The 13,622-nt window shown below is 40.3% G+C and overlaps 1 protein-coding gene across 2 annotated transcripts in view; it reads right to left on the reverse strand.

Annotated features, from left to right (window-relative positions):
• POPDC1 (popeye domain cAMP effector 1) overlaps positions 1–13,622 on the reverse strand; it is a 160,071-nt gene that overhangs the window by 72,289 nt on the left and 74,160 nt on the right. For both annotated transcript variants that reach the window (XM_088460436.1, XM_088460438.1), the window contains exons 4-5: positions 8,507–8,631; positions 2,889–3,076 (exon numbers count right to left, since the gene is read on the reverse strand). In XM_088460436.1, the coding sequence (XP_088316562.1) occupies positions 2,889–3,076; positions 8,507–8,631 (313 nt within the window). The remainder of the gene's footprint in view (positions 1–2,888; positions 3,077–8,506; positions 8,632–13,622) is intronic.

The following is a 13,622-nucleotide window of genomic DNA, read 5'->3' on the forward strand; positions in this document are numbered from 1 at the left end:
GACGGGTCTCCAACATTACCATCAGGACCCGGGAAGCAGCCTGACGGAGGCAACATCACAACTAACAGACTGCCTGGGCAGCCTATCAGCCCAGGCCTAGTGTGACACGGAGGTAGGAGGTTTGCGCACCGACCCACACTCATTTAGACTTTCTGCAAGTTATACACCTCACCTACCCAGAGGGAGAATGAGGTAAAGACTGAAGTTACACATCACCTTATTCTCCTCAGTTTACAACCCACCATCCAAACATCCACTTATTCAAAAGACTATATTACCTGTTACGTTGAAGGACATTTTGCAGAATCTATTTCACTGGAATTATAACACAATTGGCTCACAGCCTGCATAACAACTGTATTGTTTTATCAATGTATGCATTGTTTGTCAAAATTATTTTAATGCAATTTATAAAGTTGATCAATATTGTCATGTATTAAGGTACCTGGTATGACAGCAGTCCATTTTTTTCCAATTTATTAGCATATCTAGTATCCCATTTGTTGAACATATCCTTTTCAATATAAATTTTATACTTTATATTTATTTTCTTGATTTAATAAAAATACATTCATTCCTATTTGCGCCTTACACGCATTATATTTATCACTTGAGTCCACAGTGGCAAAGGGAAAGCCACAGGCATTTGAGGCGGCATTAGGAATTTAGCTACATCTTAATTAAAACATGATTTTCACCCTCTGATTAGCTTCCTGTTTAAGAGCGCGCCGGACCAAAATCTTATTTAAAAAGATCTGTAATGTATGGGCGCAGATTGCTAGACTGGGAAATCTATAGGGGGAGGGGCCCTAGATTGCACACCCTAAGCACAATGTGAGGTGCTACCTGCTTAGACTTGTAGTGCTGCAAGCATAAAGAGACAAATTAAATCCTAAGATCGGGCAATAAATCTTCAAATTGTTCAATTATGGTTTTCAGATTGCTGATGTATGGGGGCCTTCACATAGAACACTCTCCATTGCACAATGCGACCTTTTATACGCTACAGCCTATAAAATATCCAAGTGCATGAAACATTCTGAAATGCAGGTTAAATTGTTGTACTGTTTGTACATTACACTCAAGAGACTCCACATATGACCCACTCAATCTAAATTCCATTGGCACAACTGTGCTGAACCGAGCCATATCTTTTAACTGAGCCATAATCTTCATTTCTTCTGTTCCTGACTGGTGAGATAACCCTTTGGGCGCAAAGTGTTTGCAATGGCGCATTTTCAGAACTCACCCTAACTTGCATGTTTCTCACACCTCCGCAACTCACAATGGAAAAACTAGGATCCAGATGTTTGCCATTGTGCGCATACAAGTCGGGCAATGTAATACAGTGCGAGTGTTTAACTATCACTGCCTGAAAACTTGGGAAAAAACAGACCTGCTTCAGGCTAGCGAGTCTAGCCTGAGCAGGTCTGAGTAACTCAGAAAGATGCACAGATAAGTGCATGTTTCTGTGTGTTTAAAAATGATGTGCATCCCCCCTCCCCCACAAGAACAACAAGCACCTATGGAAGCACCCGCTGATTGGCTGGCAGCTCCTGTAATGACGGGAGTCACTCGGGTCCTGGTCCCCTTCTTCCTGTCTGACCTGGTTTTGCGTGCTCGTTTTTTGTTTTTAACCCCTTGGATGCTTACTTGGAACGAAGAGGACATGATCCACACTAGGAATAGGAGAGTATAGATTTTTTTTTTTATTATTATTTACAGGCGCCGTGGAATTTACTGGACAAGTGGACATGAACGACTACAGGGATTCTAGGTGAATATGCGTGAATGTGAGTGTGAATATATGCTTTTATAAAATTTTACTGTCACGGTGTGTCTCTTGTGGTTATTTTAATATTTATTTTGCAGGTGAACTAGAGGTACCAGAAGGCCCTTAGTGTCCCACATGCTGGTACTTCTGGTTCTCCAAGTACCAGCATGCAGGGGAGGATTGCTGGGGCGTCTATTTCTCCAGTAAGAGACAATATTATTAATTCTATTTTTTTTTTTTACACACACATTTACACAATCAACCCGGCACCCACCAGCCTGGGGTGTCGGGTATAGCCTCTGCCTATCAGCCCAGGCCTGGGGTACTCTGGAGAAGGGGTTCCTAGTATGTGGTATTACACCCCCGCTAGAAAGAGTCTGGTGCTAGTTATGAAAAATACAGGGGACCCCTACTCATTTTGTCCCCTGTATTTCCACAACCAGAACCTGCTCAACAGAGCCCTGTGCTGGTTCATAGAAAGGGGAACCCTACAGATTTTTCCCCTGTATTTTAAGAACCAGGATAGGCTTAATACAGCTTGGTGCTGATTCTTAAAATACAGAGGATCCTAACGCATTTTTCCCCTGTATTTTAAGAACCAGGACAGGCTCAACAGAGCCTGGGGCTGGTTATGCGTGTGAGTTTTTACTGTTTACTTTTTTGTTACACAAAGAAGCCTTCACGAATCTCACTTATCTGTGGAGGCTTCTACATAACTCGGACTCTTTAATGCTAGTTGCATTAAAAGGTCAGAGTTTACATAGGGGAAAACTCACCGGACTTACATAATGTAATAGCCTGGAACTCACAAGTTTGCAGGCTATTACATTTGCTGAGTTGTAAGACAAACTCAGACCTTTAAATGTGTGGAAGGTCAGAGATTGTCTCACTAGGATAACTTGGACCGTATTACATCTCGCCCTTGGTTTCTTAACATGAAATTTCAAGTTCCACAAGTAGATCTTCTTATCCATACCAATAATTACCCTATTTCACATAAGCAGTACGTCATACATTAGGAGCAGTATTATTACATCATGATAATGAGCAATATCGTATCCAATTGTACAAATATAAGACTGTAGGCTATACATGATTAACATAAACCACTTACTTTCCTTTGAGCAGTATACTTAAGCGATCATCAACAGATGTCTTGTCTTCGACAGCATATGTCAGGCCCTTTTGTAAAGTCTGAATATTACAAAACTGGCCTGTGAGTCTGTTAAATAAGTCAGGAGGCACATGTAGTGGTTCAAACATTTTATGGTAGATACCTTTTAGATCTTTTTCTATTTTTATCTGCAATGGAAAGAAAGGAAATTAAATATTTCACACAGATTACAAGAAGAGCCTCTAGTGCCCCCATGCCCCCATGTGGTATTACACCCCCGCTAGAAAGAGTCTGGTGCTGGTTATGAAAAATACAGGGGACCCCTACTCATTTTGTCCCCTGTATTTCCACAACCAGAACCTGCTCAACAGAGCCCTGTGCTGGTTCATAGAAAGGGGAACCCTACAGATTTTTCCCCTGTATTTTAAGAACCAGGATAGGCTTAATACAGCTTGGTGCTGATTCTTAAAATACAGAGGATCCTAACGCATTTTTCCCCTGTATTTTAAGAACCAGGACAGGCTCAACAGAGCCTGGGGCTGGTTATGCGTGTGAGTTTTTACTGTTTACTTTTTTGTTACACAAAGAAGCCTTCACGAATCTCACTTATCTGTGGAGGCTTCTATATAACTCGGACTCTTTAATGCTAGTTGCATTAAAAGGTCAGAGTTTACATAGGGGAAAACTCACTGGACTTACATAATGTAATAGCCTGGAACTCACAAGTTTGCAGGCTATTACATTTGCTGAGTTGTAAGACAAACTCAGACCTTTAAATGTGTGGAAGGTCAGAGATTGTCTCACTAGGATAACTTGGACCGTATTACATCTCGCCCTTGGTTTCTTAACATGAAATTTCAAGTTCCACAAGTAGATCTTCTTATCCATACCAATAATTACCCTATTTCACATAAGCAGTACGTCATACATTAGGAGCAGTATTATTACATCATGATAATGAGCAATATCGTATCCAATTGTACAAATATAAGACTGAAGGCTATACATGATTAACATAAACCACTTACTTTCCTTTGAGCAGTATACTTAAGCGATCATCAACAGATGTCTTGTCTTCGACAGCATATGTCAGGCCCTTTTGTAAAGTCTGAATATTACAAAACTGGCCTGTGAGTCTGTTAAATAAGTCAGGAGGCACATGTAGTGGTTCAAACATTTTATGGTAGATACCAGATTGTTTGCCAGATCTGTAAGCTACTAATTTTTTTAGAAGGGGATATGGAGCATTTATTATTGACCAGTGACCATAGCAGATGAAAACAGCACTGATTGTGCATTTATCAATTCTTATTATTTGGTAGAGGGCTTGATATAATTTAGACAGCTGTGGCACATCACACCAAAACATACTGTATGTCATATAAATTTAAAACAAGCTTATATTAAATCAATTATGTCCAGAGACTCCTCATATCCTTAATTGAGAGATGCTTGGACTTCGTAGCAACTTATCTATAGCAACAATTTGTAGGCATAACAACCATGGGTGCAAAGGGTACGGTTACTATGTGGTTGCACCATCTCAGGGGGCCAGCTCCCCATGCACCCAGCTGCCATGTTGCGGAAGCTGGAATGCAGCTATAGAGGACCGCCTTCCCACAGGCAACATTGTAACATGGCTATGGGGGACTGCCTCCAGGTCCTGCCTCCCATGGCACCTTTCTTATATCACGCCAAGGAAGTTGAAGCGCGCTATGGGTGACCACCTCCTCTCTGCACCAAGCTCACTTATGGACCTGCGCTGCACTTTGCTCCAAGGAAGGGTCAGCCCGTGCCTGCTTAGTGTGCTGAAGACACCTCTGTCCGCAAAGGCCAACAATGCAGAGCTATAGAGAAAGGAGCGTTGGCACCACAGAAACCAGCAATGAGTATGAGTTGTGCTAGCCTGCTGCTTTTTAATATACTGCTCTGGAAACTTGCTGCTTGGGATGGAGAGGCTGGTTAGTGTTCTCATTCCATCTCCTGACAGTCTTCTTATATTTTGGTATTACCATCAATATCATTATTAAAGGTAAGCAGGAGTTCCTAATAGCAACGATTATTATCCTTTGTTTCATGTGGCCCATTTGTTCATTTTCACAGTGTAGCCATATGAATTTATGGCTAAAGATTACATGAATAGGCAGATGGTTTAGGAAATGCAAGGGTTAATGTATAGATTAAATATGTATGTATGTTTAAATAGAGGTTTAAAATTTAATCTTTATAGAGGAATAGTTGTTAGGGGAAATGTGGACATTATATAAATGTATGTAATTTTATTACAGTGATGTAAACATGCAAGTCTGAGGTATTAGCCAGTGCAGCGGCATAAGACAGTATAGAAAGTGCCAGAAATGGCACGAGCTCTGAGTAGTGGATAGTTAGGTTAGGGAAGGGATGCTCGTGCCGCGGCCTGGAACAGCAGGCATCGTGCAGCGCTAGGCGGTATATAAGGCACTACACAAGTGCAGAAGTTAGTCTGCTGTTACCCCATCAGAGCTCATGCTGGCACACTCTCCGGCGCTGCCTTAGGAGTGAGCACTAGTAGCAGCAGTGGCCGGGAGCTCCTGCACTGAAGCCAGAGTAGGCTATTACCTTACTGTCTGTCAGGAGACTGAGCGGTGAGTTCCAGCTTGGCTCTGGTGGTGAGTGGCAGCAGGAAGCGGCATCATCGGAAGGGGAATCTGAGGTCACGCCAATACTATGTGTGGTTACTAAATGCACTATTTATCCTAATTATGTGCCTCCACCTAAGCTATTATATAAGGGCTAGCCTAGGTTTGCCCTGATACATATAGGATTTATCTAACAGTAAATGTGTAGCGAGATGTTATGCTTGGATTAAATTAATTGCACAGTACCTACAATATGACAATTAGACACTTAAACCGACACCTGTCTCTTTCCTTCCTCCACAGCTTCCAGGAATGGACGTCCCTCCGATACTTTAAGGTAAGTACTACACACAGTTTTTTATAGTCATATATATTTTAGCATATACCTTGCTTCACAAAGTTGTTCATAAATATACTGAGTGTACCACAATACAATATAACTGTAGTAAAATATATAACAGTAGATATAATGAAATATATAACAGTAGATATCACGCTGAATTTACAATCCACAGTCACGATATGTAATAGTCAATTCCAGTGAAGAAATAAGAAATTGAGTCTATAACAAGTCTTGTCTCCTTGACTAAAGTGTCTTAGGCCTAAAGGATAGGACCAATAAATGTCCTGGGCAATTGAATAAAATTATAGTATGAACCCCAGGTTTATTCAAGTTTGTGCATCCTGTTAGGGCTTATACATTTGCTGAAAATCCTCTCTGACTCTGTAATTTACATAGGGGTATACAAGTAAGTCTCTAGAGAGTGTAGAAGCCAGTGCCTTGTTACTGCAAATCTCCTATACTGAATTCCTTCCAAGTTAAGCTTATGATAAGAATTCACACTGTATACTTGTAAGTCTTGCTAAATTGTATCCTTCGTAGCGATGCACTTTTCCTACTGTAACCTCTCTGGCACATAGTAAGGTAAACAATTATTATATGAATGGATACTTTGAGTTCCTAATACCAGAAGGCTGTAAACTACTTTTTCCTTCTCCTGACTTTCTTTACTTATTCTAGTATTTTGCTGATGTAATCCGTAAAATAATATATCCCTTAATTCCCTTAGTGCCTGTCTGATAAGAGAGGAATTCCCTTAGCTTTATCTCTCCTGCTTATGTGCTGGTAAATGCCAGTCTGCTCTGCTTGACTGTGATGCTTGTAAGTGTGGTGTGGGGATTTATTGTACTCACAACCACTCTGGGTCACTGTAAGGCTGCCTTGAAAAGCAACCATTGCAGTGTATCAGCTGGCTTATGTCAGCGGGCTGGAGCTCTGGCTACACTCCGTAGCTCTTATGCAGTCAGCGTGGCTCCAGCTCCTGCTGCTACTGCTTATCATACAAAGGCCCACCTCCTTCTCTCTCTGTGCGGGCGTGACCTCAGATCAGGGGATGCCCCTTCCGATGAAGCCGCTTCCTGCTGCCACTCACCGCCGGAGCAAAGCGGGAACTCACCGCTCAGTCTCCTGGCAGACAGCAAGGTAACTGCCCACTTTGGCTTCAGTGCTGGAGCTCCCGGCCGCTGCCGCTACTAGCGCTCACTCCTAATGCAGCGCCGGAGAGTCTGCCAGCATGAGCTCTGATGGGGGAACCGCAGACTAACTCCTGCACTTGCGCAGCACCTTATATACCTCCTAGTGCCGAGCGACCCCTGCTGTTCCAGTCCACGTCATGAACATCCCTTCCCTAACCGAAGTATCCACTGCTCAGAGCTCATGCCATTTCTGGCACTTTCTATACTGTCTTGGCTAATACCTCAGACTTACATGTTTACATCACTGTAATATAATTACATACATTTATATAATGTCCACATTTCCCCTAACAACTATTCCTCTATAAAGATTAAATTTTAAACCTCTATTTAAAACATACATACATAATCTATACATTAACCCTTGCATTTCCTAAAACATCTGCCTATTCATGTAATCTTTAGCCATAAGTTCATATGGCTACAACAGTGTGTCGCAACCCTCCGAAGCTGTGAAAAACGTCCAATAATTTGAACATTCCCTGAGTGCGCTGCTATATTTCTATTACTTTTGACTGAGGTTATCACTGGAACTCTGGGGCAGGCGCATGCATCTCAGGACAGACCATGCATGATATTTAGAAAGATAACTGTAGAACTGGGACATTGAATTTAACTACTTTGTATCTGATACACTCGTAGGTAATGGTTGCCTACCCCTGCGCTTGGGTGCCAGCAATAAGTATAAATCCAGATAAGGTTCAGACAATGGAGGGAAGGCAGCCCTACTTAAAATATGTAGACAAAGTAAGCAAACTAAGCAGGAATTATGTATTGACAGGTTAGTTTATATAGAATATATAATAAAACATTATAAAAAGCTCTGGAGGAGCGCTGCAGAGAGAGGTGTCTCTAGAAGCCATGGGGGCTCCTTTAAAGTTTTGCTATAGGGCCCACAAAATTCTAGTTGTGCCTCTGTTTGAAGATGTATGAAATGAGCATGGAGAGTATATTACAGGTATTCTGGTCTCCCACATGGATTTTCACTGGATATGGCTAGCAAAATCTACTGAAACATTTATATCATGCAATAGAGTGAGTCGTTAGGCGTAAAAGTGAGAGCTTGATTGATTTTAAGTCCTCTCAAGGGAAATCCAAATATCACATAAAAAGTATAAATATATATCTAGAAATTACAATAAACAAATATTGTAAAGTCTGGCTCCCTATACCACTTTAATGTGCAGAGACAATATTAACATTTCGGTTAACCTTACACGATTGTAACCACACTTATATGGAACTTTCTATTGAAGCTGCTGCATATTAAGGGCTTGGAAAAAATATCTTTGGAGTCCCTTTAGAGATTAACCAAGAGTAAACCTGACTGGCAGTTGTGTAAATACTGATACACCGGCATATATAACAGTGTCATCGACCTTAATATAGAGAACTATTTGTTTATTATCAGATTATTGCTATTACCACAGTAATAATACATATAGTTTTAAGGGTAGTACTCACCGGTCTTTTCTTGTACACCAGGTATATAAAATGCATTAAATTGAGAACCAGAAAGGTTGTATTCCATATCATTATGTCCAAACCACATCGGAAAAGGACTGCCCAAATGATGAAGAAACCACATCCTATAGAAGGCAAAAAGGCAATTAGAAACTGGCAAATTCAAAATAATTAATGTGAAATCACCGATATTTCATTGCCTATTAGGCCTTCCTTCCGAGATATCCCGGAGGAGAAGTCCCAAATACTGGCAATTATGATGCATTCTTTTTTTTTTTTTGCATATAGAAGATCTGTGTGGCAATATATATTGATTGAGGCACTATAATGAAGCAGCTGGATGCAGCACAATGTCACAGAAATCATTTTTCGAAATACAATTATTATTATTAAACTGGTACTTCAAGCTTGGGTCTGGGAATCCAGTCATACAGGCCACTAGTGTACCAGAAGAGTGGTACATATAATGGAACATGGAAAAGTAGCTATATCAGTCAACTGGAACTATGGGGGAGATGTGGATCGTGCCACTATAACTCTTCCTGCTTCTCCTCTTTCCCAAGGGAAAGCAGGAGGCAGTACCTATAAGATGTAAGAACATCTCATCTGCTGGAGTGAAAACTACCCCCTTTGGCGATACCTGACAGAGCCCACAGTGCATCAGCCTAGTGCTGCACTGTCTCACCTCCTGGCTGGCTCCACTGGGCATGCGCAAGACCTTGCAAGCATCGCGAGCCTCCCATGCAGCCGCCGCAGCAGTGTGTCATTGCTGTGGTGGGGCAACAACAGCTGCAGCTATCAAAATTGATAATCAGTGCCACTGACCGTTCATACATTGGGTGGCACATAGGCACGCTATCTTGTAGACAGCAGCACCGATAATGATTGGGGCGCTTAGCGCCCATGTCATTTACCACCCAACTCCCCCATTAATACATGGCCGTGAAGCAGTATCAGTGCACATAACGTGCGCTGATACCGCTAATTCCCCATATTGCCGGATCATACATCTCCCCCATATCATATGGAGGAATAATGCAGAGGCTAAAAAGGGGATGGCCAGCAGTACATGGTCCGTACATTTCCTAGTTTGTATTGTAGATCTAATGATAATCCAAGTGATGATGTCTGCAAACTGAAATAAACATTTATTTATAAATGCATAATGAGTTTAGTACTATTCCACTTCCACAGCAGAACCATTGCGTTTACCATTTAATCTGTGCTCCAAAAACACTAATGTTATACGTTTTCTGTATTTTGCCGTCAGTGACCCAAATGTTTGTGTGTGATGATGCAGTTAATGTAATACATACTCTGTACAATTTATGGAGTACTTATATAGCAATCTTATGACAAGTCATCAATCAATGCACCAGAAGGAACACATGACAAATGTTGCTAAATGTTAGCACAAACAGGCCAGGTGATTTGAAAGTGGAAAAGATAGTTACGTAACCCCAACATTGAACAATGTACTCTAGAAGGAACATTGGGTAAAAAGGATATGACACTTATTATAGAGATGGCCTACTGTATTTCAAAATACTGTAGCTTATTTGATACACAGTAATAAATATTTTATTATAGAATTATACTAAACATCCAAAATACACAGCCTCAATGACTAAACCTCTTTAATGTAAATAAGCAGCATTACTAATCACTCATAGCTGACATTCCCTGAATATCAACAAATAAATACATCACTTCTTAAGGACTGTCTGATCTATGGCTTATATTTTTTTCAGTATGCCTGCTCAAGCCACAAATCTTATGTCAAGCCATGACATTTAATCCAGCCAATATAATTCCCTTAACCATTTATACTCTTTCCCCCACAATCTTAAAGTTAGAATGCAAACTCACTAAACCGTCATCAAAAAGTCTGGCATATTTGACTAAAAAAAAAAAGTATCTGCATTAAAAAAATTTTTTTTATAAGGTTACTGATATAAAGTAGCATTGAACAGTTTTTAAACCCTTTTTATGATAAGTTTATCTGATAGGTGAATAAGCAGCAGATTTATAAGCAGTATTATCATCTAAAAATTATCTTGCCACAATTTAAACTATTTTCTTTTTTCCATAGGAAAGCTCTATTTCCTTTTGCTCTGTATATTTTTTAGTAGCCTTTTAGAACGCATTCTTATCCTGATCCAATTTAATTTATATGCATGTTATGTTTTTTCTCCAAAAAGAAACAGGGAAATATGTTATGTGCATACAGTACCATTGCTATGGCACAGAGCTGCTCACTTGATAATGTCACCGATAATGCTGGAAGACCTGTTGGCACAAACTACTGGTGACCTTGTTCACACAATTTTATCTAACGTTAATTTAAAAACCTGGAATGTGTGTGCAAAATTTGCACTAAACCAGATAACCAGTCAGACAATTGACAATGAAATCAGTCTATTGGTTGCACTTAAATGCAGTGTTGAAAAAAATGCATACAGTAGTGTCCCTGGCAACAAAAACAAAACTTAATTATCCAATGATATCTTCAGATCTTTGTACTAGAACCAATCCGGGACTTCTTTCAGCAATATCCTGCTTATGTTGTATCACAAAGACCATTATATAATGTGTGTACACCGGCGCTTCGTTCTAGGTTTGCCTTCAATGGTGTATTGCATTACCACAATAAATATGGTTGGCACGCCACAGATCTCCTCAACCATTTACTGTTGACCAGGCAAGGGTTTTTTCTCTACGACATAAAAGTAATTGGCACAGGGGATCTAATGATCTCTCTTCTTTTTTTAGGAATGATGTTAGTAATTTGTGTAGCAGGTTCCTCTGTTGTATCAGAGGCCAATGCTCCTTGCAGAGAAAGATATTAGCTGTTGCTTTAAGATTCTTCTCTAGTCTTAGGAGCTATAGGGGTTGATGTATCAAAGAGTAAAAAGAGTAGGAAAGTGGACCAGTGCAGAAGTTGCCAATAGCAACCAATCAGCTTCTACCTATCATTTTATAGAATGAACTTAATAAATGCTACCTCAAAGCTGTTTGGTTGCTGTGAGCAACTTCTCCACTATTTGTCACGGCTTGATACATCAACACCTTAGTTATTTAAATCTAAACAGACTAAAGTCTCAGAGCCATATTGATGTGCTGCTTGTCTATGAGAAAAGTATGTTTAAAATTCACATATATTTAAAAAAAAAAAAAATCTGCATTAAGTTAAAAAGCAATTCATTTCAATCCATTTAAATATATATATATATATATCTTATTTTAATTATTGTAACTTTCCACTACATTTTAATATACTTATCTACAATTATTTCATGGTGACATAAATGGTTTCTTGATAACCACTTTTTACCAATGCAAATCATCATGCTAGTTAGGCAGTAATGTTCTGACCCGCCATTCACGGGGATACATATTGCATTTAGATCTCGGCTGTAACTGTGCATATCACAGAGAAACTGGACAGTATAATGCCATTCATAAGTCTCATAATTTAGTGTATAATATAAACCTCCTGTATTAAACCTTATGTGGTAGACCGATTTGAAGAATCCATTCAACTCTAAACGTTTGAGTCAGGCAGTGTCGAGATGCAGAATCTAATTGACCCTTGGGGGTAAATTTACTAAAGTGAGAGTTTTTAGAATTGGAGATGTTTCCCATAGCAACCAATCAGATTCTAGCTATTATTTTCTAGAATGTTCTAGTTAAATGTTAAGTAGAATCTGATTGGTTGCTATGGGCAAGATCTCCACTTCTAAAAACTCTCACTTTAGTAAATTTACCCCTTGGTCTTCACTAGGAATCGCCACAAGGTGGCATGGGCTTTGCTGCCGGGAGCCCGCAGGTTGCAGCCATCTAACTTGCCCCTATCATGTCTAGCTGTAATGCTGGGTGGTAAGATGGTGTGGTGCACAATAAGTTTAATAGAGAATGGCCAGGAAATGTGAAGGTCAGGGTCACAAGCACTGACTTGTAAATGGTAAATAGGCAGAGGTTAGGGACAAGGGTTCACGGATCATAAACAGTTACAGGCAGGGTCCGGTACACGGAGTAGTTCGAAATTCAGGACCCTGAAACAAGGTATGGGACCTAATACTCTGGCACCAGATGGTTTTAAATAAATAATGCTCAGTCCATATTTCCACTAATGCGAGCTGACATGTTACTGCAACTTTTAAAACAGGTGCAATGCCAAACGGGGAGTCTCTGTCACTAGATTGCAGACCAGAAAGCCAACAAGGCAGCGAGCCCAGCAGACGGAGGAAATAGCGTAACCATGGCAGTACCGGATAGCATGACAAACTCCTTCTGCCATACGCCCAGGTCTATCCCATCCACCATTACAAATGGGTCAATGTTGCATGTATATTGTAAGGCAGTTGTTCTAATATTTGGATGTAAACAGCTTTGGGGAAGGAATCCCTGGGTGCAAATGTATTGTCAGTATTGTTGGTAGTCTCTCACGTTGTACTGTGATGTGGAGGATACTCAGATATGGATTGTTTATTTTCTTCTATTGTCAGTGGATCAAGATTTTGAATCTTTGGAGGAAGAAAGCTCCCAGTGGATAGTAGAGTATAGGGCTGTACTTTTCAAGTGGGGAATTTGGTGACGTTTGGTGAGAGAGTGTGTCCTGTGGATTTAAGGATGTGAGGGGAGGTACAGTGCACTGTGTATAAGGTTTCAGGTGTGGGGTGTATACTTTGTTTTCAGGATTTGATGATGTGGAGAAGGAAATGTGTTCCATCCTTTAGGGATCTGGAGGTGTCGCAGAGAATGGATGTAGTGCAGAGCCAGAATAAGACCCCATGGTGCCATAGGCAAGATACCCCCTCCTATGTTACATGCAGATTACAATTTACTCACTGCTGCTTGTTCCCTCACTTTTGTCGATACAAGCCCAGGAGCACTAGCTCTGAGATTTTTTTTTTACAAAAAAAGTAGTATTCATCATTGATGATGATGATGCCTGCCCATGTCTCGTGTGGTGGATTTTTGAATCATATTAAGTCTATGCTTTTGATGCAAAATGTGCCCAACTCAACATGATGATACTATGTAGTAAATGCACTGACAACAACTTTCAAGTTCCAAACTGCATATCCCTTAAAACAGAACACATTACTTGGAA

This window comes from Taudactylus pleione, unplaced genomic scaffold (genome assembly GCF_031769625.1).
Source record: "Taudactylus pleione unplaced genomic scaffold, aTauple2 ptg000046l, whole genome shotgun sequence".
Classification (NCBI taxonomy): domain Eukaryota; kingdom Metazoa; phylum Chordata; class Amphibia; order Anura; family Myobatrachidae; genus Taudactylus; species Taudactylus pleione.